At 38.6% G+C, this 25,495-nt stretch overlaps 1 protein-coding gene across 9 annotated transcripts in view; it reads right to left on the minus strand.

The window, feature by feature from the left end:
• LOC138739226 (protocadherin Fat 3-like) overlaps positions 1-25,495 on the minus strand; it is a 781,242-nt gene that overhangs the window by 483,639 nt on the left and 272,108 nt on the right. For all 9 annotated transcript variants that reach the window (XR_011342098.1, XM_069890851.1, XM_069890850.1 and 6 more), the window contains exon 3: positions 20,563-23,880. Coding sequence is in view for 8 of the 9 variants with exons in the window: in XM_069890851.1 (XP_069746952.1) it covers positions 20,563-23,863 (3,301 nt within the window). In the remaining variant the exon portion in view is untranslated. The remainder of the gene's footprint in view (positions 1-20,562; positions 23,881-25,495) is intronic.

A 25,495-nucleotide genomic window follows, 5' to 3' on the forward strand; every position in this document is an offset into this window, starting at 1 on the left:
TGAATACAAACTTTACCTTTGAGTTTGAAATTTGCAGTCTCCTTAGCTCACTTTAATATGTATCTCATGATCTAAAGTTGCATTTTACATCTTACGCAGCAGCTCTTGTACTTCATTCCCAAGAATAAAATTAGGATTGTCCTGCAGGACCAAGGTCAAGGAAAAAGTGTTGCATTCTGCCATTCGAACAAACATTTCTCCTGGGGTACTCCAATTGCAATAAAATAATTGTGCTTGAAATGCATGAAATAGTGGAAATTCATATCTATTTACAGGCGGAACACATATTGCTCATCCACAAAAGAAGCACAATTTCAAAAACTAAAACTAAAACATTGACAAGATCATCACTTTCCTCTTCTGTGTGTGGCTTAATGTCAGGATGAAAATGACTTTTTTTGATTAATTCAGTCTAATCAAAGATGTTTGCTATATTTCAAACTAAGCACCAGGTTTCACTGACAACACCATTTAATAAAAAAAATTGCCATTCCTTCAGAGACAGGTTAATAAAGCAGAGTGAGTGGACTAAGCAGGACAGATAAAGCAATATTTCTTTATTTTTGAAAATAACAAAAGGATCGAGTTCAGGGGCTATGAGGTTACGGTGCAACTCCATAAAACTGGTTAGACCACACTTGGAGTAGTGCACTCAGTTCTGGCTGCCTTATTACAGGAAAGATTGCCCTAATGCTGTCTGGATTGGAGTGTCTTATGAAGCAAGGTTGACACAGCACAGACTTTTCTCTTTGGAGCAATAGAGGATGAGAAGTGACTTAATAGAGGTATGTAAGAATATGAAGCACCTAGATTGACTGGGCAGCCAGCACCTTTACCCCGGAGCAACAACAGCAAATACCAGAGGACATCTGCTCAAGGCGAGTGGAGGAAAGTGTTTTTTTTTTTTTAATTTGCAGAGTGGTGGGAGCCTGGAATGCAATGCCAAGTTGGTGGTAGAGTCTGGTACAATACAGACATTCAAGACTCTTACATTGGTACATGAATGAAATAAAAAAAGGTTTATGAGTGCGAGGTCATGAAGGATTCGATTATTGTGAAGTTGATTCACTTAGGTCGGCACACCATCGTAGGCTAAAAGGCTTGTACTGTGCTATAATGTTCCACGACAATATTAACAGCAGGAGTTAGGACTGCAAGATATTTATGGTATATTATTTAGCACGCTTTAAGATTTCTCAATGATTTCCTGACTTGATGGAGTGAGATATTTGTGTCCAAGCCAATAATAACCCTCATTTAGAATCCCCAAAGCAAATTAAGGCTGGTAAATCAGGTTGTCAATATGATAGTGATTTATTATCTGTGAAGTCTTTTGGGATGTACAAAACATCTGATCAGTTGCCACAAATAAATTCCATTTTTTTATTCTCTTTGGCAAAATTTCCATAACAAAAATGTTTTTTTTAGCATTTGTTGCTTGGTCTTCCCTTTGAACTGACCACTATTATAATGTTTCACTCCTCCTTGCTATGTAGCTGTGAAGCACAAGAACATGGAAAGTCAAACCCTCAAAATAAGTGACTGGAACAGACATAATTTATGCCATATTTTCAATGAGCTGTAAAGCACAAAATCAAGTCCATCAGCCCATCACATCATGCTGTCCTTTTTGCTTATCTGCATCAAATCCATGTGCTCCTATTTGAATCATATCCTTCTATGCCTTGCATCTAAGTGTCTGCCTTAATATTTCTTCAACATAGTTATTGAACATGACTTAACATGACTTGATGGCAGCATATACTAAATATCATCCATTCTGTCCAAACAAAAAATTGACCCATCCGATCACCTTTAAAACTACTTCCTCTCACTTTAAACCAATGCCCTGTTGCTTTTGATACCCCCACTAATGGAAAAATCTTTAAATAAACAAGTATCTCAATCATCCATGCTCATATCCCACAGCCCTTTGGGAGAGCTTTTCCATTGTTCCAGTCATATCCATTCCCATCTAATTCCACCCAAATTTTTAATCCCAATAAGATGTTACAACTTGTAGGGATGTTCCTTTTTTGGGTGACTAAAAATAACAAAGGGAAGTAAGCAAAAGAAAGGAACAGATGAATTAAGCATAGGAGGTGAACAAAAGGGGCAAGTTTCTTTGTGGAAGCTCAGAAATTTCTAATATCCAGAGCACTGAAATTGTCAAGTTGTTCCATTACCTGACTCAATGTTGCAATAATTTTTCATTATTTGCTTTGATGTCATGCAAACTGAAATATTTCTGAATGCCATAGATATTTAAAAATTATTTATATCCACCAAAGCCACATCCCAGCTTTGTCAGCTTTCAAAGACTAAAAAGGATGTTTCATGGGCTGTTCTTCCTCGTGTGTTGCAGTGGCCACATGCAACCGGGAGTGCTACTTTTGTGGACAGACCATAAGGCACTAGAGGCACTACCTGGCTACCAGCAAAGTCACTATGCTCACTGATCAGTGACCTGTCGCATTCATGTTCAATAATACGAATATGGGTAAAATAAAGAATGACAAGATCGCGAGGTGAAGGATCGAACTCTCCACCTATAACTATGAGATAGTGTATAGGCCAGGCCCACTCAATGAGCCTCCAGATGCCCTATCCTGAGGAAGCTATGCTGCAGTACACACCAACCAGTTGTGGCCACTTCACAATGAGCTCTGCCACCCGGGCATCACCCACATGGCCCACTTCGACAAGGCACGCAACCTGCCCTTCTCCGTTGAAGACATCAGGAAGATGAGTGGGTCATGCCAGGTCTGTGCTGAGTGCAAACCGCACTTCTACTGCCCTGACAAAGAACACCTGATAAAAGCTTCCCGCCCCCTTCCAGCAACTCAGCATTGATTTCAAGGGGCTCCTACCTTCCACCAACGGAAACGTACTTCCATAACATTATCGATGAGTACTCGTGTCTTTGCTTCGCTATCCCCTATCCAGACATCAGAGCTCTTCATTTTCACCATGTTTGGGTATCCTAGCTATATTCATAGTGACCAGGGCTCACTGTTTATGAGTGAGATGCATCTCCTCGAGCAGGACGACTAGCTACAACCCCCATGGAATGGACAAGTTGAAAAGAACACAATGCTTTAGAAGGCTCTAAAATTAGCCTTCCGGTCTAAAGGCCTTCCAGACTCACGCTGGCAAGAGGCTCTGCCCATTGTACTCCACTCCATAAGATCACGTCTCTGCACTGTGATCAATCTTATTTTTCACAAACTAATGTTTGTATTCCCGAGTAAATCCACATCAGGGATCACTCTTCCAGCATGGCTAATGACACCAGGACCAGTCCTGCTATAAAAGCATGTGAGGAGAAGCAAAACGGACCCACTAGTCGAGAAAGTACACCTACTGCACACAAATATGATGTACGCCTATGTGGCACACCCGGATGGCAGGGAGGACTGTCTCAATCAGAGATCTGGCAGCTTCAGGAACTGAGGTCCTGATGCCCACAATAGGCCTGGAACCTCAAAATGTCTCGTGCAGGGTTCCGGATCATTGGATCCAGGACCACCCCCCCCCCCCCCCCCCCCCGAGTCCTCCTTTGAGTCCTACTATCCAAGAACCAGAGGAGGCACAAGACCACCAGTACTAAGGTGCTCGACCGGAAATAACCAGGACCCTTGACAGACTCAATTTGTAAATAATTGTGAAAATTTGTGTTGCTGAACGTGGTCTCAGTTTTCGCCCTCAGGTTCTCTTCTGAAGGAAGGGGTGAATGCAGTGAACTGGATTTCACTTTTCACTGTACGTATAGATCAGACAGCCAACCCCTCCTCTTGGCTCCTATTGGTCCCAATATAAACCCTGTTTTCCCGCCTTAATTCCGATTTACCTGAAGACCATTGTAGAAACCGATCGTTAATTGCAAGCTAATAAAAGCGCATTTGTGCTCCACACAAGTCTCCGAGTACTATTGATCACATTACAATGAACAAAAGGGGAAAGTTTCTTTGTGGGACCCCAGGAATCTCTCACATCCAGAGCAATGAAGTTGCCAAGTTGTTCCATTACCTGACTCAATGTTGCAATAATTTTTCATTATTTGCTTTGATGTCGTGCAAACTGAAATACCTCTGAATGTCATAGATATTTAAAACATTACTTACATCCACCAAAGCCACGTCCCAGCTTTGTCAGCTTCCAAAGGCTAAAAGGGACGTTTCATGGTCTGTTCTTCCTCATGCGTTACAAAAGGCTGAACTATGGGATTGAACCATCTCATCCAGTCCAGATGAATCCAGGTTGCAGAGAACTGAAGGAGGTGATTTCAAAGCAGGGTGTGAAGTGGTCTGAAAAATCCTAACAAGTTAGGTCTAATGAGTTCAAATCCCTCACTTAACTCATCAGGAGATTGCCCCAATTTCTCTTTGGTGTTCCTTGTATTGGGAAATCAAAACACTACTTTAAAGTATACTCATGGTCACAATTACCATAATGATTCACAATCCTTTTTTTCCTCCTACTATATTATTAAACTGAATGAGCCCAAAAAAAAAGCAAGTCATGCTGGCAGCTGAAGAACATGAAACCTTGAGCATAATGTTTATTCTATGATCTTTTTCTAAAAATAAATGCAATTAAAGTTAGTAAATTTGTTCTTAATCCAAATCCTAAATGAATGCTAAATTGCAGCTTTCAGCAATAAATGGAAAACTGGATTGTGGTTGGGAAGCAAATTGGATAGGCCCAGAAAGCAAGGCACAGCATAAGACGTACTTCCAATGCAGGTAGCAAGCCAACTTTGTGCAACCTGTTAATTAAGATCACTGCAGCATACAGCCAGAATTGGCTGTGCTCTTGAGTGGTTGTGTATTTCCTTAAGCAGCTAGCATCAGTTAAAGCTAATTAAAGGCGAACAAGAATGGGTCCATCCTGTCTGGAGCAAAACAGGCTTTATTTTACAGTTTCCTCTGTATTAAAACTTGGTTAGGGAACCAAGGATTATTGAGATATACAACATCATTTAAGCAGATAATTCTTGGAATTATCTAAAGCATCAGATTTAATACAAGATGAGAACAATGAGGGCGAGGTAAAAGGTGGCAATGTGCCCATAGTGTGAGCATAAAAAACAAACTTCCACATGTCATCTGCATGTCCACCCTCACTAATTCCTAGTCACACCATGGGAGCAGGAAGGAATTAGAAATTTGTGACAATTTTGCAGGAAATAACAAAAGTATCTCCACAACGCTGAATGATATTTACGTGGAGAGTAAATTGGCAAATTTATCCTTCATGGAACGTGGGAAAGATAAAAGCCAGAGTAGAGGAAGAGACCTTAATGTACCCAGAGAAAGTGCCTAAAATGGTATACACATCATAATGCAATTTTGCCATTAGTTTTATTTCTCTAAGGCAGGGGTCCTTCTCAAATTTCAGTGGCCAAGAATGAATTGGGATACAGAGTGAACTCTCTGCATTCATGGTCCCTTCTCAGAATAGGTCTCACTTGGCAAGAAAAGAAAAATACAACTTGCACGGAAATAGGAGAGGTAAACACCATTATGTTTTTACAGATTTTTTTTAAAATACCAAAAGTTCAAAGGCAGTTATTTAAGATTATAGTCAACACTTCCAATGCTAAGCTAAAGGACATCACATGGTCTTTAAGGCAGTTTTGAAGGAATAATACTGGCACACAGATGCAAAATGATTAAGGAAGATAATTTCAAAGTGTGGAATCAAAATTGCAAATGGTGGAATAAGGAAAAGCAAAGAACACAAAAAATGTCAGAGGAATGGAGTTCAGAGGGAACTAAGAGGTTGGAATATATGGAGATATGGATGAGGTTTCAGAATTTGCAACCAGTGCTTGTCAGATTATGGGCACTGTTGCCAATTTAATTTGCGATGAATCATTGTAAATAATAGTAACAGACGTTTCATTTACCCATTCGATTTTGTTCTTGGATTCACACAGACACTTCAAATTTGAAGGCAGCAAAGGAGAGCTTTAAAAAAAAAATCAGCCAAGAAACTGGATTGACTGCATTTATTTATTTTTTTGTTTATGCATAATATACATAAAAAAGTGGGTTTGATTTTGAAATTAAATTATATCAGCAATTATTTCCTGTTGAAACAAGGCTTTTATAAAATTATTCCATTTGCTAGCAGATTTTCAGGTATCAGAGAGCATCAAATAATACTCAATTATCCAAATCGACAAACAAATATTGAGCCACAAAGGCACAATTTTTAAAATCCTTTAAATGTCTGAGCACAATGAGAAGAACATTGATGATTTTGGCATTATTTAAAGACCTGACTGAGTTGCTTCCAAATTCGCTGCAGGCAGCTTAAAACCTTCCAAAGGTCACAGTCTGTAAAAAGCCAACTGGGAGTGCTTTCCCCAGTATTTAGCTGTTAACCTTCAGAATGCATCTCAGTGACACCACCAACAACTTTCCAGAAGCAATCTTCATGCTGAGGAATGGCAGACTCTTCAGCAATATGAGCAGCTGCCACTCAGTCACCAACACATTGCAATGAATAAATGTCCTTTCCCCAACACAGGCATGTATTTGAATATGTTCAGTGTTATTTATTACTACAAAAACTGGGATGCAAGAGAGTGTCAAGGATGCTGAAGGTTTCTTGATCATGTCAAAGGTTTGGTCTGGAGCTTGGATGCCGATGGTTCAAACTGAAATCTGTGTGGCTACGGAGGCTGCAAGAGTGCTGGAGGTGAATCCATGGACACTCAGTGACTCAGGGGTGCTGGAATCTCTGACTTCATGTAATATTACATCTGTTTTATTACATAACAAGAATCTTGAAAAAATCAATAAATCAAAAAAAGTCATATTTAGAATAGCATTTTAACACATTAATGCCTTTCCTATTTCGCAACTGTTAATTATGGTTTCAGTGTTTTGGTTCTAGATCGGAACACAATATGTAGTAGCAGTCGAACTGTCTCTTGGATTCAGAATCTAATTAGATGTCCCCAATGACCAATGATAAATGTTTTTCCTGGAGAAGGCTCGCTGCCCTGTGCCAAATTAAGTATGCTGAGGTGTACTGGTATTGGGCTGCCAGAGAAATTCCATCAAGATGTGCACTTGTAAGGGCAATATTCTGAACCTGCAGACCAGACAACCACCCCACAAATATCTCCTGGTCCTCAGACTGTTGGACCATTATCCCAAGTAATGCTGCTGAGAAATCCAGAGTAATACATGGTGTGTCCCTACTCTTCTACCTCAAGTGATCTTTATGAAGCCAAATTGGCACTCTGCATACAATAAAAAGGGTTACTGTGGTGAGTTTGCTGTGAAGATTGTCAGGGTATCAAGTGTCTGCTTTCAATTCACATAGAGATGGAACCTGTCAAGATACAACATCTCCCTGTACAGGTGAGCTAGCATCCCATGTGTAGCTCTTGGAACAGGGCTTCATGAATCTTAATTACACAGAAATTGGAAGGGGGGGGGGGGGAGAGGAGAATGTTTTATTCCATATTCCAGAATCTTCAGACTTGTCTCCCTGTGATGAGGCAGGTTTCCTCTGGAGCTCCTTTTCCCTCCTCCATCCTGGTGTATAATACACTTGACGTTCTAACTAACTGAGGCGCAGTTCAGTTTTGACTGACCAACTCAAGGAAGTGAAATCTCATTCCTGATCAAATTTAAAAAATCAAGGTAATTTTCCACAGAACCAGAGACAAAGTGGAATAGGAGAGAAAGAGAGGAACATTCACAAGGTCTGACAATGAGATAATATGTCATCATCAGAAAGATATTAAAAAGTACTAAAATCCAGACTGCTCTGAAATTGGGTTCATCCAGAATTTTGGATTTTATGGGTTCTCAGTAGTACTTTAAAATTCAAATTCAAGGAAGAAAAAAGAGATGAACAGGTAAATTTTAATAGTTTATTCATCAGCAAATACAGCATGCTTCATTTATCAAAACGAGCAGCTTCAAAGAAAAATTAAAAATAAATTTTCATGACAAAATAGCATGTAATGCTTGAGGTTTATGTTTAAAAATGAATGTTGTAAAAGCAAAATACAGTATACAGAATAATTTCTTGGTGATAAGATTATCAATATTACATATGGTCGCTTGTTGCCGCTGAGTATTTGTGGTTCTTACAAATGCATGCATGAACACAAAATCCGTTAAATTTAAAATGTTTGAGAGTATGGATTCTTAAGTGATCAAGATTTCTGGCATCCAGATGTTTGCATTTTTACTGTAATGTGTGTAACCACACATCTTTGTGAGGTTTTTCAGTTGGTTGTTTTTCCAGACTCTTTTGTGTAGTCTTCCAAAGGCGCTATTTGCCTTGGCGAGTCTGTTGTCTATCTCATTGTCGATCCTTGCATCCGATGAAATGGTGCAGCCGAGATAGGTAAACTGGTTGACCGTTTTGAGTTTTGTGTGCCCGATGGAGATGTGGGGGGGCTGGTAGTCATGGTGGGGAGCTGGCTGATGGAGGACCTGTTTTCTTCAGGCTGACTTCCAGGCCAAACATTTTGGCAGTTTCTGCAAAACAGGACGTCAAGCGCTAAAGAGCTGGCTCTGAATGGGCAACTAAAGCGGCATCGTCTGCAAAGAGTAGTTCACGATCAGGTTGTTCTTGTGTCTTGGTGTGAGCTTGCAGATTGAAGAGACTGCCATCCGTGCTGTACCGGATGTAAACAGCATCTTCATTGTTGAGGTCTTTCATGGCTTGTTTCAGCATCATGCTGAAGAAGATTGAAAAGAGGGTTGGTGCGAGAACGCAGCCTTGCTTCATGCCATTGTTAATGGAGAAGGGTTCAGAGAGCTCATTGCTGCATCTGACCCGACCTTGTTGGTTTTTGTGCAATTGGATAACCAAGTTGAGGAACTTTAGGGGGCATCCGAGGCGCTCTAGTATTTGCCAAAGTCCTTTCCTACTCACGATGTCGAAGGCTTTGGTGAGGTCAACAAAGGTGATGTAGTCCTTTGTTTTGTTCTCTGCACTTTTCTTGGAGCTGTCTGAGGGCAAAGACCATGTCAGTAGTTCCTCTGTTTGCGCAAAAGCCGCACTGTGATTCTGGGAGAACATTTTCGGCAACGCTAGATATTATTCTATTTAGGAGAATCCTAGCGAAGATTTTGCCTGCATTGGAGAGCAGCGCGATTCGTTGTCATACCCACACTCCTGTTCGGCTCCGAATCATGGGTCCTCTGCCGGCATCACCTACGGCTCTCCTAGAACGCTTCCACCAGCGTTGTCTCCGCTCCATCCTCAACATTCATTGGAGCGACTTCATCCCTAACATCGAAGTACTCGAGATGGCAGAGGCCGACAGCATCGAATCCACGCTGCTGAAGATCCAACTGCGCTGGGTAGGTCACGTCTCCAGAATGGAGGACCATCGCATTCCCAAGATCGTGCTATATGGCGAGCTCTCCACTGGCCACCGAGACAGAGGTGCACCAAAGAAGAGGTACAAGGACTGCCTAAAGAAATCTCTTGGTGCCTGCCACATTGACCACCGCCAGTGGGCTGATATCGCCTCAAACCATGCATCTTGGCGCCTCACAGTTCGGCGGGCAGCAACCTCCTTGGAAGAAGACCGCAGAGCCCACCTCACTGACAAAAGACAAAGGAGGAAAAACCCAACACCCAACCCCAACCAACCAATTTTCCCTTGCAACCGCGTCTGCCTGTCCCGCATCGGACTTGTCAGCCACAAACGAGCCTGCAGCTGACATGGACATTACCCCTCCATAAATCTTCATCCGCGAAGCCAAGCCAAAGAAAAGAAAGATCCACACAGTAATCTGCCACACATTTGGATGTAACTTGAGAACTTGTGTTGTAGGGCATGTCATGTATAGTGGCATGACATTCAACCTTCTAAAATGAAGACAAGCATGTTATCAATAGATCAGCTCAGAATATTATTTATTGTTTTGTAATAAAAACAGAAATGTAATATTGCACAAAACTGTCTTTGGTCTGCCATAAGTCATACAAAGATTTGCCATTAGCATCATTCAGCACCTTTTACGGTCAGAGGAGAATCAAAAGGGAGCTCACCCATGGTCACCAAGTGTCTGTGGAGTGACCTCCAATGTTCCCACAGCCATTGCAGCTACACAGGACTCCAGATCAGTCCAAACCATCGGCAACCCAAGCCCAGATCCAAACCTCTAACATGATGAGGAAGCCTTCAGCGCGAGGGCCCTTTGCAACTTCTCAAATTCCAGTTCCAAAACCTGGTTCTCATGAGCCATTCTCTTGCAGCCCACAGCCTGGTGGGAGTCCTTGCCCACAAGTCGCCAGTAGCCCACCACCTGTGTGTATCCTTCAGCTGCAGAGCCCCTTGCTGGTCCACCATTATGGTCACCATCTTTGGGGGATCGTCTCCTCTACTTCTCCTCCTCAAAGGTGCTCTCCCTGTTTCTGGTGCCCCATGCCAGACTGCTACTCTCCCAGAGTCTGCAAAACCTTGAGGCCGCTGCCGAACATTTGCGTCGTCATCTTGCACCCAGTCACTGCGGTCGCAGGATTTTAAATAAAAACCATTGGCTTCTTTAACAAGCTATTTGATGTCCATATGGAGCCATCATCAGTAGGACTGGAGTGTTGATCCCCACAGGGGAGTCTTGTCTCTCCACTTCCCACTCTCCCTGGGTCTGCACCAGTGGCACTGCTGCCATTAGAGCACCACCATTTTTTTAAAAAGTAGATTGTAAAGTAAAATTGTTCAAGATGATCTCATCCATCTCATAATGAGCAGTTTAAAATTGGCCAAGACCCAAATTGAAATAATTCAGCTGCTCAGAGACAGTTGGCTTAAGACTTGGTTAAAAATTAATTACCTTTATTCCAAGGCATTCACATTACAAGCCATTCTTTCCACTCGAAATACAAAGCCACTTTCAATAATCAGTAGAAGGTATTTCAATTATTCACTGCAAAAGATATTCTTTCCATCCAAGTACCACAACAGGGATTATTTAGGTATTTTTGGTCTATTGTAGAACATTTCTCCAAGTTTAATATATTTGGGAATAAATTGACCTTGCAGTCAAAAAGGCAGCGCAAGCTGACAATAATGGACATGCTGCTTAAATGAATAGCACATGTAACCCAACTGTAAAGTAAAATAAGGTACCAGATTACATCTGTTGCTGGGTTATGGACAAAAAAAACATTTAATCTATTTCTCTCTACACGTATACTGCTTGATCTGATAACTGATAGCTAGATTTTCTGCTTTTACTTCAAATTTACAGCAATTCTATTTTGCTTTTCAGGATGATCTGAAGAAAGTCTGAGAAAATATTGGTTCTGCAAATATATTTAATTCAAAAATTTAAATTTATGCAAAATCTTGCAGTATTTATGGAGTTCTGGACATCAAACAAAAATCTATTTAACACTGGTTGTACAACTGAAAGCAGATAAAAATTGTAGGGAAAAACAGGCTTCAAAACTCCTCTGATAAGAGATTTTCACCCTATACATTTCTAAGTCAACAAAAGTTTTTAAATTTTGATATATTAATAAATGTGACAGCCAGCTAATATTGGTAGTTAATCACTAAGTTCAAATCTAAGATTTGGCATTGTTTTCATTTTAATGATATCCAAAGATCTACTGCCTAAACTAGAGCCCATTTCATTTCAGGAAATAAATTTCTGCTATTCAAGATCTTATAGTATCCCTTCATGAATATGTTATATTTTTTAAAAATCAAGGAACTGAACAGGTTTGTGTTACTTCGATAATACAAACCACCTAATATTTGCAAACATACATCACATCAAAGAAACTCTCTTTCCCCAAGATAACGCAGTACAATATCTCTTTCCTCCTATATTTCCAACACCTGCCAGAATCAATATTGTGAGGTATTTGTCAAATAACGCACTGTTACATTGGAGATACAACCTATTTGATATCAATATAAGAAAATTAACTTTCATGCAGCAGAAAATACAATAATTATCAAATTTTTTTGATGGAAATTAATTCCAATAACTTTTATCTTTAAGGGTTTCAAATGTCTTTGTTTCCTATACTCTCAAGAACCATGACTTCAAAATTGCAAATTACATTGGACTTGAGTGCCACCCACAGACAGCGTAGTAATAGAATATTGGTTTTGAGTCAAACAGTCACTGATTCAAGGCCTGAAACCAGCATATAATTTGTGTTAAACTCAGGAAAAGCTACACACTCAAAGTATTCTCCTTTGGATGAGATGTTAAATTACCTACCATCTCAGGTGCAATGAAATTATCACATTTCACTCCTTAAAGAGTAAGTGTGGTGATTCATTTTGAGTCTGGCAAATATTGTCTTTAAATATTACTGAAGCTGAGGAGTCACGCGATGGAGTAGTGGCCGGACGGTGAACTCCAGCCCTCTCCAGAAAAGTCGGGAAAAACAAGAGAAAACACAAAGGCACAGAAATAAAAGTTACAGAAAAGTGAGTATAAAGGTGGAAAGAAGATGGCGACAAAAAAAGAAAAGTCGAAAGCAACGGTAAGAAGAGAGGAAGAGAAGACAAAGGAGGAAAAAGGTGAAGGCCTTACCTGTCCGAAGAGGCCCGCTGCGGAGAGAGAAACCCGCTCCCTCAGGTCGGTAAATAATGGACTACAAAAATGGCTCGCAGAGCCGAACAAAAGTGCGCAACCGCGCATGCGCGAAGTTTCGCGCATGCGCGATGCGAATGAAAAAAAACACACCGACGGGAGGGGGGACCAGCTGGGGAGTCGATCTCCACAGCCGGCAACGACAGCTGCAGAACACCTGCAGCAAGAAGAGACCACAGAAGACAATAGAAACAAGATAGAAGAGGAGGAAAGGGCAACAAAGAAACAACAGATGGTCAACCCAGAGGAAGAAGAAGAGGAAGAGTATGGTGAAATAGAAGAAGAAAAGATAGGCAAGGTAAAGGATATACTTGCTCTTATTAAAGGATACATGGAGTCATTTAAAGAATGGCAAACACAGGAATTTAAGGATTTAAGAAAAAGAATAAACAACACAGAGGAGAAAATAATTAAAATGGAGATGACCTTAACAGAAATGGGAAAAAAAATGGACAAGATGGAAGAGCGGGCAGTAGCAGCAGAAATGGAGGTAGAAGACTTAAAAAAGAAATTGGAGAAATCTAATAAAAAAACTAAAGAGACACAAGAACTACTAGCTCAAAAAATAGATACAATGGAAAACCATAACAGAAGAAATAACATAAAGATAGTGGGCCTTAAGGAAGATGAAGAAGGCAAGAATATGAGGGAGTTTATAAAAGAGTGGATCCCTAAGACCCTAGGATGTCCAGAACTACAGCATGAAATGGAAATAGAAAGGGCACATAGAGTATTGGCCTCTAAACCACAACCACAACAAAAACCAAGATCTATTGTAGTAAAATTCCTAAGATATACTACAAGAGAAAAGGTACTGGAGAAGACAATGGAAAAAGTAAGAGAGGGCAACAAACCACTGGAGTATAAAGGGCAAAAAATCTCCATTTATCCAGATATAAGTTTTGAACTCCTAAAGAAGAGAAAAGAGTTCAATACAGCAAAGGCGATTTTATGGAAGAAAGGGTATAAATTTATACTAAAGCATCCAGCGGTATTGAAAATATTTATTCCAGGACAACAAAACAGACTATTCTCGGATCCAGAAGAAGCACGAAAATTTGCAGAACAATTACAAAAATAGACTGAGGGAGGAAGACGGGTAATGAGAGTTAAAATGATCACGACTGATATGTATGTGGGTAAAGACAAAAATAGACTGAGGGATGAAGACGGGTAATGAGAGTAAAAATGATCACGATTGATATGTATGCAGGTAAAGAGGTATAAGAGTGAATAGAGACAATGAGCATACATGAATGTATCTGTACTTAGAGGAAAATATAGATAGTATAGACAAGAATTAATAAGGGAAGGTAATGGAATAGAGAGAATAAGGAGGGAATTAAAAGAGGGACCTTTGTGACATATGAAAAGTGAAATATTTTCTGGGGGAGGCGGGGTGGGGGGAAATAGCGGTCACTGCAAAATCAGTTGACGCTTGCGAGTGGATTCGCAAATCCAAATGGAGAGGGGAGATGTGGTTGTCCGACAAGGGATAAAGGACAACTCAGGAGGTGAAGGGGAGATTGGGGATAAATAAGATAGAAATAGGAGAATAAGGAAAATGTTAGATGTTGTAGGAATGTTGTCTTATAAAGAGTTGAAAATAAGAAAACAGAAATGGAAAAGGAGGAAAGGTAATGATGGAAAAACGGAAAGAGAAGATAAACAAAATATAAAAGGGCTACGCTGAACTATATGTCTTTAAATATTAATGGAACACATAACCAAATTAAAAGGAAGAAACTACCAAATTTAAATGAATAAATGTATTCCACTAGAAAAAATAACATATTGGTTAAGAAATAATATTGAAATATTCGAACAAGTATAGGAGCCTTACATTAAATACAATAGCGAAAACCTACCGGGGACAAACATTACCTAAGTTGATGGAAGGAGAAGGAAAGAAAAGAATGGACTCAGTAGAATTTCTGGTGTAATTTTGTTGAATGACAACATTGTCTGACTGGCTTAATGCAACCTAGATTGTATACCTAAAATGGATGAGGGGGGGGGTGGGGGGATGGTTTGGGAGGAAAGGGGGGGGGGGAGAAAAAGTCACTGTATATGTGTGAAAAGAAATAGTGTATATCATGGCTAATGTGATTTATGGTGTGAAAAATAAAAAAAATTTAAAAAAAAAATAAAAAATTACTGAAGCTGATTATCTGGCCAGAAATATTATGGTATCTTCACTGTGTATTTTCAGATTTTACTTCAAACAAACTGGCTGGTATATTTCCCTTTACAACAATGATTAAACTTCAAAAATGTATCACTGGCTTCAAATAAATTTGAGATATCTTGAGATCAAAATTAATACTTTACAAATAAAATAGATTATGTTTCCATTTGCAAATTGTTGAAATGTAAATGATCTAATCAAATTAAACTTTATAATTTGTTAAGTAAATATGCAAAACAATTAACTTTCTGCATTTGTGAATATTTCACTTAAAAAATAAATTGGTCAATATGTTTGGGTTGTTCCATTAATGAAACAAAATATTCAATGTTCTAGTCTCATTCTTAAAATAGTCAACCCAAGACATTGGCATGTGCATATTGTAAATTGATATACAATTTAACTAAATATATTAAACATCCTCCGAATTTTAAAAGCGTACAATAATGCGCTGTAAAATCCATAGTGAAAAATGAAAATCTCAATGATAAAACACAGGAGATAGAGCCATTCAGACCTTCATAGCTATGTCAATTTTGTTCAACTCCACTTTTCCTTCCCTGTATATGTAAAATATGACAACAATTCACAACCAATATTTTCTTCATTTCACATCACCTTTGGACTTCTGGCCATTCTCTTAAAACAGTATCCTCTAGTAACCAATCATTTGCCATTAGCAGCATTTTCTTCTTGGTCAGTAAATGAAAAACCCATCAATGATTTTGAACATCTTAATTAAGTTGCCCTTTAATCATCTATGCCATAGAGTGAATTCTATTTAACAGAAGTCTTTCGGTTCTGGTTAAATTCTAATATACTTTATCTGTACCCTTTCTACGATCTTGATATCCTTCATTAATATTGCAGAGAACTGGAAGCATTACATTCACATTGGAAACTGGGGACTAATTAAATATCACACATCTTGATTAATTAAAAACAATCAATCTAGGAAATATTAATTTGATGTAAGAATTCTTATTTGAATTCCATTTTCAATTTTTATACTTCATCTCTGATGGATCCTAATTAATTTAATGCAATTTCTAGTAGATAAGCTTCCAGACTGTACAATTCACAAACATTTCAAATGAATATCTTATTATCTAATTGCAACTGCCCTTCATAGAGCTATCTACATCCAGTGAGTTCACTGAAAGATCAGTTAGGGTCAAAGTGATCACTGTCGGCAATGATTTTCTTAAAAATGAGATTACAAATTACTGTAATATTAATTTAACTCTAGCTGGGAAAGCCTTAATGGGGTATTAATTTGTTTTCCAGAAGGTCAATGTCTGTAAGCAAAGTTTCCAGTGTGATTTAAATTAATTCAGCAACAAACTTACAAATCCAAATTTTGTTAGCACAAATTTAATTACTCCCTTGAACAAGAAAACTGAAATGATTAGTACAATAACAACATGCAAGTTCATGTATATGAATTACCTGGTGCCAATACTGAAACAGCTTCCAACAAAAGGTGGATTTAAAAATAACAGGCATATTCAGAAGACAGTCAGTTTACTGATATACTGGTGATGCAGGTAGACAGGATAATGAAGAAGGGATCTGGCATTCTTTCAGTCAGTGCATTTAATTCAGGAGCGGGGATGTCATGTTACAAATATACAAGACATTGGTGAGGCTGCACGTAAAGCACTGTATGCAGTTTTGGTTACTCAGCTTTTGGAAAGAATTTAAGATGGAAAGAGTGCAAAAAGATTCATCAGAATGTTACCAGGACTCGAAGGCTTGAATTATAAGGAAGGGCGGACCAGCTGGGACTTTACTCCCAACAGCAAAAATCAGAAGCACTTGTGTGTAAGGAGTTTATATGTTTTCCCTGTGTCTGTATGGATTTCCTCTGGGTGCTCCGGTTTCCTCACACCCTTCAAAATGTACTGGGATTGTAGGTCAGTTGGGCAGCATGGGCTCGTAGGCCAAAAGGGCTTGTTACCGTGCTGTATGTATAACTACATTTAAAATTTAAATTTAAAATAGAACATATTAAAATGTTAAATAGATAAGGTAACTAGGCAAAAAAACTTTCTCCCAGAGTTTGGGAATCTAAAACTGGAGGGCATTGATTTAAGATGAGAGGAAAGATTTAAAATGAACTTTAGAGGCATGGTGGGAATGTGGAACAAGACTGAGAAAGTGGTAGAAGAGGGGAAAATTGTGACATTCAAAATACATATATCTGTCTAAATGTTTCAAAGGTTTAAAGAGATATAGGACCAGCACAGTAGGCATGGAGAAGTTGGGCTTAAGGGCCTGTTTCTGGTGTCGAAATCTGACTTTCAAACATTTAACACCAAAATAAATTGTTTACTTGCAGTTTTCGGAAACTTTGTTGTGTTTGCTTTCAAAACAATGATGACGGTGAACAGCAAATTAATGTGGTGACTTTGTAAACTGAGTTAAAAATTGGCTTAGCCATATGATATAATGGCAGAGAGGTGTTTCTCAAACCTGAGGTCTGTGACCATTGGAGTTCTAAAGGGATTGGTGCTGGGACCTCTTAATTGTGGCATACATAAATGATTTGGTCAAAAATGTATATAGGCTGATTAATAAGTTTGTAGGCAACACAAACATTGACAGATTTGTGGACAGTGAAGGTGCTTGTCAATTTAAACAGCAAGACATAGAGCAGTATATGCATATGAAGTTTATCCCAAAAAGATCTGAGATGTGGAAGTAACAAAAATGCTGGAGAAACTTAGCAAGTTTTGCAGCATCAATAAGAAGTAAAGGGAAACCAACATTTCAGACTTAACCCCTTCATCAAGTGTGGTGTGTTGCACTTTGCGAGGTCAAATGCATGGCAATGAATGCAGTATATGCTATAACCCTCAGGGGCATTTATGTACAGAGAGATCATGGCACAAAATCCATGACTCCCTGAAAGTGGCCACACAAGTGGATAGAGTAGTGATATTGGTGGATGGCATTGGTTAGAACATTTTTTGGACTTGGTTATGTTTACCATTATTATTATTACTCCTCTACCTTGTATATTATTGTCTTTTTTGTTATCTGTTGTGTGTTTGATATACTTGGGAAGCTGCAGCAAGGAAGACTTTTGTTGCCTCAGTATATTGTATGCGAAAATTCAATTCACAACATAGTAAGTCATGTTGCAATTCTGTAAAACTATGGTTGGGCCAAATTTGGAGTATTTTGTATAATACAGAAAAGATGTGAAAGCTTAGGAGAGGGTATAGAAGAGGTTAACCAAGCCACTGCCGTCAGAAGGCAGCAGCAATCATCAAAGACCCACACCACTCAGCGTACGCTCTGTTCTCACAGCTGCCATCAGGAAAGAGGTATAGGTGCCACAAGACTCATTTAAGGACTCTTACTCGTGCACTTTATTGATTTTCCTTTGCTCTCTCTGTATTGCAGAGTTTGTTTATATTCGTTACCTGTTAACAGTTCTTTTGATTGTTTACAGTTTACTTTTTGCATGACCAATTAGTGGTAATTATGCCACACCCCCAGGAAAAATGAATCTCAGGGTTGTATGTGATGTCATATGTCTACTCTGATAACAAATCTGAATTAGAATATATTCGCTGCAGGGAGAGGTTAGACAAACTTGGATTGTTTTCTCTAGAAGTGTTAGAGGTTGAGGGTGATCTAAGTATATAAAATTATGATGGACATAAATAGGATAGATCGACAGACATTAAATGCTGGAGGCCACACTTTAGCATGAGAAGGCAACATCTAAAAAGTGGCAAGTAGGGTTTATTTATGTAAAAATACAGCGGTAGGTTCCTAGAACACGTGCCAGGACAGGGGCCAAAGCAAATGCAATTAGAGAGATTTTAAGAGACATCAACATGCAGGGACTGGAGGGATATGGATTAGGTGCAGGCAGAAGGAATAATTTTAATTTGGCACAGTTATGGTGGATTGAAGGGCATATTCCTCTACTGTACTGTTCAATGATTGTAATATCACTTGGGGTGTTCTGAGGATGCAAAAGGCTCCCTTAAAGTTGCAAGTACTTTATTTCATTACAATACCGTTAGATATATTGGAGGTAAAACACAATGAAATACTTTTCCGGTCATTCAAAAACAGTTCACTCCAAAACTTAATATATTCTTAACTTTCATCTCTAACTATACTGAAATGAAAATGGATACTGCCAATCGCACAGTAGGCTTCCTCTGTCGGTAGTTCTGAACATAGTTTCTTGAATCACAGGATATACAGTTGACTACAGTGCAAACCAAGTTAAAAGCCAGCAACAAAACCAAAACTCTGAAAATGCTAATCAAGAGTAAAGCTGCAAATATACATTGCTCTCAGTAAATGTCAAAAGTGGGTTTACGAAAGTTGCAACTGTTATAAAATAAAACACAATTAAAAATACCAAATTATCTTCAAAGACATATTCTGCATCTTACGATGAAAATTTAAGATTCAAAGCTCAGCATGAAAGAACTTAATAGAATTTTGATTTTGGTGTTCTTTCTTCTTAATTCCCCAGGATATTCTTTGTAGAGTATTGTGTACAAGCCAGCCGTTGGGTCACAAGGCAACTGACTGAACAATTACACAGCAGTAAATGAAAAAACTGTCAAACTACAGGTCACAGTAACACTGCTTTTCATCTCTGGCCAGCTATTTAAGTACTTAAAAACAGAAGGGAATCCAAATGTTCTCTTTTTGGATCTCTTTCAAGTCAGCTTTCACTTTTTTCATGAATGCTTTCAACATTGCTTCTAACAATTCCAAACATAAGCCCAAAACATTTAAGGAAAATGCTAATATGAAGTAGATTTTAAAAGGGTTGGCAAAGCTTGTATCAGTTACAAAATATGTTGTCGAAGCAATGATCGCAACAGAACAGGGCTTCACTTGGTCAAAAATAATCAATAAATAACTAACACTACTCATCAGCACCTTCAAAAGAAGCTATTAAATTCTGGTGCTTTGAGTTTCAGCTATTTGCTGATAAAAAGATAAAGCTGCACCATTGCTTATTATCAATTTTGAATAAATTTGAATGAGAGTTGAGCCAGAGTGAGCTATTAATTCAGCAATATGATATGGTTTGGGGATAAGTATTAAAAAACTTGTTCTGTATAATACCCAGCATGTTAGATAAGCCTTGAATGAGCATTACAAGCTTCCTTTCATCATCTGTATTGCACCACAGACTTGCATGTATTTTGAGGACACCAGAGAATGGGGTTTCTGTTCTTTTTCCACTGATCATATTTGTCAGCTACAATCACAAATTCTTGATATTGAGCAATAGCCACACTGCACCACCCATAACAAGGCTGTTATGAATGATTAGTAGATGAAGTAAATGTGAATCAGTTTAACTAGAAAAAAACACTCCCTTTGAAAAAGATATTTTTAAGAATTAATGAACTCTAACAGAACAAATAAATGGAAATTTAAAATATTAAATTCTATGATCTTTCAACTGAACATCTGCATTATTTAACCTTTTTTCTTCCAAATTATCTTTGTACAAAAGCATAATATTGTACATTAGTTTTAAATTTTAATGCACAACATAGTCTGATAATAACGTGCAATAAATGGTGAAAGCGATGAAAAGACATTAAACAGGTATTTCACAAGAATTTGAATATTTATGCCCATCATAAATTTAATTGAAATAACCACTTCCATCAAATGCAAGGCAAATTATCAAAAATCTTTTGACCTCTGAGCTCAGTCACAGAACAGAAATCAACAGTACAGCACAGGCTCTTCGGCCCACAGTCCTACCTGTATCCTCATTGATGGTGAAACGTCCAAGGCCACTACCATCCCGGATGGAGTACTGAATCTCTCCGTCTCTTCCTTTATCGTTATCCTTGGCCATCACCTGCACAACCCTTGTTCCAATTGCTGCATTTTCCTTCACAGATACCATCTTCGCAAACTCTGAAAATTGTGGCGCATAAAGATTTTCATTCACGTCAACTACTTCAATCTCTACAAATGACGTTGAAGATAAGGATATTGGCCGGCCTTTATCTTTAACACGAATTGTCAGGTTGTAGAACTGCTGTTTCTCAAAGTCGAGCTCTTTCGATAGACGCACAGCTCCACTGGTTCTATCAATTTCAAACTTCCCGTTATAATCATTTCCCAAAGAATAGCGTACCTGGCCACCTGAGCCAAGATCAGGATCATGAGCTTCCAACCACGTCACCACAGCACTGACAGGCACATCTTCAAGTACCTTAACAAAATAACTTGAAGGAATAAAATGGGGAGCATTGTCATTGACATCAGTAAAAATGATCTTCAGTGCCACCACAGAAGACTGCTCGTGACCACTCTCACCCTGATCACGGGCTTCTATTTTCAATGTGCAATTTGGAATTAATTCCCGATCAAGGAACCCAGTCACATAAATGATACCAGTTGAAGCATTTATAGCAAACTGGTTAGTGCTTGTTAATAGTGCATACATTATTTCACTATTACGGCCCAAATCCCTATCTGTGGCCTCAATCTGAACTACTTCTGTGCCAGGCAGCATATCTTCTGGAATGTTGACTGAATAATTCTCCTGTAGAAACTGAGGCTTGTTATCGTTAGCATCCTGAATGTGGACAGTCAGGAGTCTCCAGGCACCCTTCGGGGGAGAGCCCAAGTCATAAATAGTTATGTTCAGAATGTACTGATCAGTTAATTCACGATCTAGAGGCATAAGAATTGTTAGCCATCCAGATTCCATTTCAATATTAAAACAACTATCAATATTGCCATTTGAAATAGTGTATACAACTTTTCCGTTGAAGCTACTGTCTGCATCTGAAGCCATGATCTGAAGAACAGAACTTCCAACTGGAAGGTCTTCCTTAACATCGATTTTTGATGGAAAGGAATTATCAAACTGTGGGGTCTCTCTATTAAACGAATAGAGGTCAAGAAATAAGTCTTCCATTGTTGATTTATTATTTATTTTAGCCCTTTTAATTAGCTTTTCAGTTAATTTTTGAGCAGCTCCTGTCTCTTTGCAGATATAGTCTTTTGCAGTCAGTTTACCATGCACCAAAGAAATGTTAACGAACATTGGGTCAGCAAAGTTTTCTCCATCCGAAGCTGTTATCTGAAGTGAAAAAACTCCATCTTTTGAATTTGCACCATCCAATGCTTTTGTTAAGAAAAGTACGCCAGAGTCAGGATTTAGGTAGAAGAATCCAAGCTCATTCCCGGAAATTATTCTATACTTTACCAATTCCAGCTCATCAACATCAATTGCTGAAACAGCAGTTATTTGTTCACCAACAGGGAACTCTTGGGAAATCACTCCTCGGCAGTCCACTTTCTCAAACAGGGGCTTATTATCATTAACGTTTTCCACAAATACAGTCACATTTACTTCACTCTCACGCCTATAAGGTGATCCCCAATCGGAGGCTCGCACAAAAAACCTGTAACTCTGAGGTGAGGACTCAAAATCTAATTGATCTCTCGTGCTAATGACGCCACTAAACTGGTTTATTGTGAAAGGCAATGGATTCAGACTGCCAATGCTATATGTTACATATCCATTTTCTCCTTGATCATTGTCCATGGCAGTAACAACTAAGACACTGCTACCGATAGGCATGCTCTCATTGAGAAATGCTTCGTAGAAAGGTTGGTGAAATTCCGGGGCATGGTCATTGGCATCTTCAATCTTCACAACGACACGTACTTTGATTTCATTGAAATTGCTCATCACTTCTAAGACCAAATGTTCTCTTTCAAGGGCACTTACGTGCTGTGCCGTGGTGATCAGACCAGTCCGAGGATTAATATGGAAATAGTGAGCATCGTCAGTTACACTAAGTTTATATTCCACATTTGGTGGCTCTGGCTTGAGATTAACAACAACAACAGCTACTCCAGGAGGGGCAAATTCATTTAGTTCCACTTCATAGAGATCTTCTTCAAATGTAACTTGGATTTCATCTTCCTCCATATTTCTAATACGTACTATTTTCACTGCAGAGTATTTCTGAGGGATTCCTTTATCTTTTGCTTGTAGGGTGAGGTTACAGCCATAGGGAAAATCTTCCCAGTCTATTCTCTTTGCTTCCTTTATTCTATACTCTCTGCCTTCCGATTCAATTCTAACGAGGTGGAACTGCTCTAAAGGATCACCTGCCACGATAGATAGCGATTCAATTTCCCCATTAATTCCATCATCGAGGTCATCTACAGTCACAAATGCATAGGTAGGATCATTGTCCATCAAGGAAGGAATGTGAGTCACCACGCTGAGAGTCGGTGCATGCTCATTGATTCTATCAATGTGAATGACGAGTTTTGCAGTACTGCTGACTCCATTGTTCCCGTAAAGTTTCATTCCACGATCCACTGCTAAAACTTCCAAATCATATTGGTTTGTCTCATCATAATTTAATCTGCCACTCAAAGAAACGATTCCACTGGTTGGATGAACAGCAAAGGTATCAACTCTATCTTTAAAGTAATAATAAAATTCTCCATTGGATCCAATATCTGCATCTGTCGCTGTCACTTGTGCAATGCTGGTTCTCAGAGGTGTATTTTCAGGAATAGTTACAGAATACGTTGTTGGAGAAAACAAAGGACGCAAATCATTCATATCCAAAACTTGAATGTTCACTTTTGTCCATGCTTCCAAGGCTTCCCCTCTAATAGTGCCTTTGACAATTAGCAAATAGTGATTCTGAACTTCTCTATTTAATATGGCAGCATTTCCACCCTTTGTCCTTATCCTGAGGAAACAGAAATCCCCAACTAAAATTTCTTCTGCTTTGAAGAAGCTGTCCTCATCTCCAGAAATAATCCTGTATTTGACGTCCCAGGACGGATCAGTCATTCTTATTCCCATTTTAACTTGACTGTTGGCATAGGTTCTTGCAGCAGAATTCTCGTAAATTGTAGCATTGTATAAGGAATATGTAAACTGAAAGGTTGCAGACAACACTGGCTCTTGGAATTGGCGACCCTGATAACTGGAGCCAAACAGTTGGAATAGCAGAAGGGCGAGGTAGAGGAAGTCAAATGGCAAACCTGCCATGCAGCCCATCATGAGATCCATTCCATTATTCTTGCATTCTAACAGAGTAAAAAAAATGTTTCAGTGATGCAATAATCATTATACTAACTAGGATCTTATTTTTGCAAAGAACAATGTTCTGAGCAAGACAGCTGATGAACAATCGTTCATTTAAAATAGGTACGATTGTTCAGCTCAGGAAATATTCTTTACCCATGGGATCAATAATTGTGCAATCACAAAGCACTGCAAATTTTGAATATTTGTAAACAGAATTTCAATTGCAAACATAGTCTAAAACTCTGGACAAGAATTTACAGGGATAAGTCATACTTTGATTGATAATATAAGTAACTTTAAAAAGCATTAACAGGAGAAAATGCTTTTTTTCACCAATGTTCAAAATGAGATGATTATCAGTATTGGTAGGGATTTTGAGATTTGTGTCTTTTTTCAAATGTTTGTTGACCAATGCAATTAGTAAAGAAAGAATAGACTTGAGGAGTGTTTGCCAACCCAAGGTGACAGTCAACAGAGATCACAATGGATCCACTGCATTTTAACACAATTGAGGTTACTTAGCTAGGAAGTTCACAGAGAATTAAAACTTCAACCTACACTCAACGTGCTATGGTCCCAGGTATGGAGCTGCACACATTCCTCTCAAATATCCTGCTCCTTAATGCTACTCAGGATGCCACCTGTCACTATTTGTAGGTGGGAGGGACGAGGCAATATACTTTGCTTAGTGTGCACACCTGGAACTTCCACTGAAGAAGATTGGGAAGAATTGGCTGGAGCAATAAACAATGCAAGTAATAGTGTGAAATATACAAATAAAATGGAAAATAAGCATAATTTATATACTTCTTTTTGAGTACTTAAAGTGGTAAATCCAGTCCTATTCCATTATATCAGTTCATTAAACTGAATTATGTGCAATGAATTGTATTCACTGTTTAGTGACTGATGCATTTTATTTTTATGAAGTAACTATTTGAAAGACAACATGTGGGCATCAGTCTCATTCTTTCATTGATTAACTAACCACATTTGTTATTAATTTGTTTCTTATCAGTATACTACAATAAATGGTGTTTTCCTGTTGATGTTAAGAGGTCATATCAATCCTAGATACAGGTACTCCATTTATTTTACATCAGGAGCAAAGAGGGAGTTTATAATGGTATATCTTAAAGTGTTATTTAAAATCAATCTTTCGCAAAGTAAAATACACCTCTGTACTCCTGTTAACCCTTTGGACTCAGCCATTTTTTATATTTTATAATATACACTCCAGACTGAGTCCATGGGTAAACTACAGTATGACTACCAGTTCGAACCAGCTGGTGGTTGGGTATAAAATCAGTTTCCCAAAAATGGGAACATGGAGTATATGCACTTGTTGGTAGTTCTTGATAAGAGAGACAGAGACCAAAGGGTTAAAGTATGTTAGCATGTGAGGGTGCATGTTAAAAAATATATTTAAAAACATACAATTACTTGATAATCACTCATTTTCAATTTACATGAATCCTTAAAACACAGTTTTATTCAAAGGCCTTGTTTTAAATGGGCACACGCACAAAAGAGGTAAGTTGATAACAGCAAATCTCAAGACTTTTAAAAGTATAGATCTTCAGCCCATCAAAGCTCACCAGCATACAACTCCAG

This window comes from Narcine bancroftii, chromosome 7, assembly GCF_036971445.1.
Source record: "Narcine bancroftii isolate sNarBan1 chromosome 7, sNarBan1.hap1, whole genome shotgun sequence".
Taxonomy (NCBI): domain Eukaryota; kingdom Metazoa; phylum Chordata; class Chondrichthyes; order Torpediniformes; family Narcinidae; genus Narcine; species Narcine bancroftii.